Source organism: Phalaenopsis equestris, unplaced genomic scaffold (genome assembly GCF_001263595.1).
Source record: "Phalaenopsis equestris unplaced genomic scaffold, ASM126359v1 Scaffold198369, whole genome shotgun sequence".
NCBI classification, from domain to species: Eukaryota; Viridiplantae; Streptophyta; class Magnoliopsida; order Asparagales; family Orchidaceae; genus Phalaenopsis; species Phalaenopsis equestris.
In genome coordinates, this window is record NW_018218290.1 from 70,764 (window position 1) to 74,186 (window position 3,423).

A 3,423-nucleotide genomic window follows, 5' to 3' on the forward strand; every position below is an offset into this window, starting at 1 on the left:
TGGCTGAGGCAAAAGACAGCAGCAGAAAAGAAAGAAGAAGGCTTTAGGATTTGTTCTGTAAAGCCACTTTCAAAGAATTGAAAGATTAGAAGAAGAGGGAATCCATCTCATCAAGAAGCTTCACAGCTATCACAAATCTAGCAGCAAACTTGAGGCCATTAACAGTAAGAAAAACTCCGTTAATTCATACTAAGTATTCTTAATTCTTTTAATACAACAAACTGGATTCAATGGTAATAAATTATCTCACCACCTCTCTCTCTCTCTCTCTCTCTCTCTCTCTCTCTCTCTCTCTCTCTCTCTCTCTCTCTCTCTCTCTCTCTCTCTCTCTCTCTCTCTCTCTCTCTCTCTCTCTCTCTCTCTCTCTCTCTCTCTCTCTCTCTCTCTCTCTCTCTCTCTCTCTCTCTCTCTCCCTCTCACCAAATTACATCTTACATGTGGTGTTGAGATATAAATTGCACCACAGGATGACATTAGCCTAAACAATATATCAAAGCACTACAAAGGAAAATCATAATTATAATAATCAATAACCCAAGTAGGGTAAGAAGGGAAATTAGACGGAAATTATAGTAACCACTGAAAATCATCAGTTTTAGATAGTCTATCACCATTCCAAGCTCATCTCTCCATATTTACAAAGAATTCTTGCAATTTCACTTGAAGCCAATGAAACTAGAACTCAATCCTCATTTGGGCTATGGACAACTGCCCTGCAAAACATTTTTTTAATTTATAACTGTGAAAAACTATACTCATTGAAGTTAAATCATCTAATTATTATATATAACAATCACCAAGAAAGCTCTGATCGGAGAGGTCACTTCAATCTCCTGGTTCAGCCCAAAGCTCGATTGAAGAACACTATGAAGCTCTTCGTCCCATAGATTCTCAGCCTGAAACAGAAAAACAACGTAAAATAAATTAAATATACCATTGAATTGGTTCCATTTCATAAATTTAATTTGTTTTGCTTGCATTTCATTACCTGAGAGGCAGAAGCTGCAAACATATCAAGGGATGACTGCATGATTGCAGCTTTATGAAGAGTAGAACAATGGTAATCAATTCCATTTGCTAGAGTAAAAGGAATAGGGCTTTCCTCATTAGAGTGTTGATCAAAATTAATTACTGAAGCAGACAAGTTTTCCAAGGGGTAAAGTAAGCTCGAGAAAGAAGCATTTGCTTGGTTCAAAAGAGTCTGTAAACAGAATCAAAGCATAAAAATTAGCTAACTGGAATGACTGAAATAGGGAAGAGATGAGGTTTAAGTTCTAAAACCTCTTTGGAGATGAGATTCTCTAAGTTGAAATCAAGCCCGGGATTCACTGTGGCCAACTTCATTGAGAGAAACTGCAAAAAAAGACAGAGAAATATATATTGCAACAAAAGACGAGCCCGGGATTCACTGTGGCTAACTTCATTGAGAGAAACTGCGACAAAGTACACTTCATATAAAACCCTGAACATTCTTTTCTTATCATTTTACCTCAACTTGCCGCTGCAATGCCTGCACATAGTTTATAATCTCATCGAGCATTAGCGCTTTTCCAGTTATCTGTCAGACAAAAGTTCATCAAAATCAGATTTTTAGATAAAAAGTTGATCGTTTCTTTTAAATAATAATATATTTCAAATTGTGCCAGGCTTAATAATACCTTGTTGCATCCTGGCACAAGATCTTGAAGAAGCTTCATTCTCTGGCTGATTTTCTCTCTTCTGACCTGCAAACAGTTACAACATTGACCATAAGATCAAATAAAAGGTGTCAATAAAGAATTTTTATACAAAAATATCAGCAAAACCTACTCTTTCTGCAAGACTATGGCTATCTGTGGCTTGGCCCCTTCTTGCCCTGACATAGGTGTAATCTTTGGAAGGTTCAGGGGACTTTTCTCCATCCTCCTTTTCATGCTTCTTCTCATCAACATTCTCTTCTTCTTTAGGCGTAATACTCCTCTTTTCAATTTCAGAACCCTCCGAAGAACGGCATTTCTTTGCATTCAAATCATTTTCAGCTGTGACCTATATGGAGAAAATTCTCAAATTTAAACAAACCACATAGTGCAAAAACTCTCTTGATTCTAAAAAATCACACCTTTACTTTTCTCCTCGCTGTTGCCTTCCTCTTCTTCGCATGACTCTCTCCAGGAACAGAAGCTGGATCTGTGACCGAAGAATCCTCCTTACTACTTCCAAATTCTCCATCTCCCATCTCAAGCTGCGCACGACTCTGACCAGAGCTCTCCTTACCCTTAACACAACGGCTACTCGATACCATAGACAGCACTCCGGCGGCCTCCGGGATGACGGAAAATGCGCCATAGTTGGCAGAACTAAAGCAAGAGTACCTCGCCGCTCTCTCGGCGAACCCCGGATCAGTGGGTAATTGCATCAAATTGTTGGCATGCATATAATTGAGAGAGTTGCCCATCAAGCCAGCCATCTCGCCGGAGTGCGGCGGAGGAAGAATGGAGCTCAGTGACTCCATTGACTGTTCCCAATTGAGTTTCGAGAGGCCCAGAGCCGGAAGAAGCTGATCCGCCGGCAAAGGCGTTCCAGAGTTCATCTCGGTCAGCAACAAAGTCTTCTCCTTTGCAGAAGTGTAATAATGGTGGAGATAGAAGAGAGAAGAGAATAAAATGCCGAGATTTTGAAGACCGTGATGAGAATTTGGAGCAAGAATCAAGGAAGAAAGCGAAAAGGAGGACCTTTGGAACAGAACAGGGAGGAAAGGGGATGAGCGGGTGGGCTTTGATAGAGAAGAGGGGAAGATGGAGACAGGTTGACGATTATGCCCTTGAGTAAAGGTTATGGCCTTGTTGGAGATTTTTATTGGGATGGGATAACGGGATTGGTCTCCTTGGGACGAAGAAGTATGGCTTGGCTTAGTGCCTTCCATGTCAAAGGAAATTAATACCAAAAAATTATTTAAAATATCACGTGTGCCATCTATATTTTGTGCTTAATATTTAATTTTAAATAATTTTTTTAAATTTGTATATATATGTATGATGTTTTTATAAATATACTATGCCATGGTTTTCAAATTTAAGGAAAAGCCTTAAATTTAAAGATATTTTGATAAAGAAGGGGAAAAAATGGAAGAGAACAAAAGATTAGGTTGGTGATCATTTCTCTCATCAATCCTATGAATTTTTTATAATAGGATAGACTTCCAAGAGGGGTGGTTAGGGGGAAAAAGGAGAAAAATATTGGCTACGGGTAACTGATAAAGTTATTTATAATGATGGATTTTATAGATAAAGTATTAACTTGATACAATGTAATTAATATATGATTTAATTAATTTTTATATAATATTTTTATCACAATGAAATTTTTTAATATTACTATTTTTTATTAGTACTTCATTGAAAATTTATTCAATCCAACATCATGATACTTAAATTTTTTACTTGA

General features: G+C 37.6%; 1 protein-coding gene across 2 annotated transcripts; it reads right to left on the reverse strand.

Moving 5' to 3' along the window:
• Positions 1-361: 361 nt before the first annotated feature.
• LOC110035592 (transcription factor bHLH78-like) lies at positions 362-2,871 on the reverse strand. Of its 2 annotated transcripts, none has more exons than XM_020739845.1 (8): positions 2,099-2,871; positions 1,810-2,025; positions 1,659-1,724; positions 1,490-1,558; positions 1,282-1,353; positions 989-1,201; positions 798-896; positions 362-708 (listed from the first exon to the last, which is right to left on the reverse strand). In XM_020739845.1, the coding sequence occupies exons 1-8, from the start codon at positions 2,567-2,569 to the stop codon at positions 676-678; spliced, it is 1,239 nt and encodes a 412-aa protein (XP_020595504.1). In that variant the 5' UTR covers positions 2,570-2,871; the 3' UTR covers positions 362-675. The 2 variants fall into 2 exon arrangements, with proteins under 2 accessions (XP_020595504.1, XP_020595505.1); XM_020739846.1 differs by having other exon boundaries at positions 362-713.
• Positions 2,872-3,423: the final 552 nt, after the last annotated feature.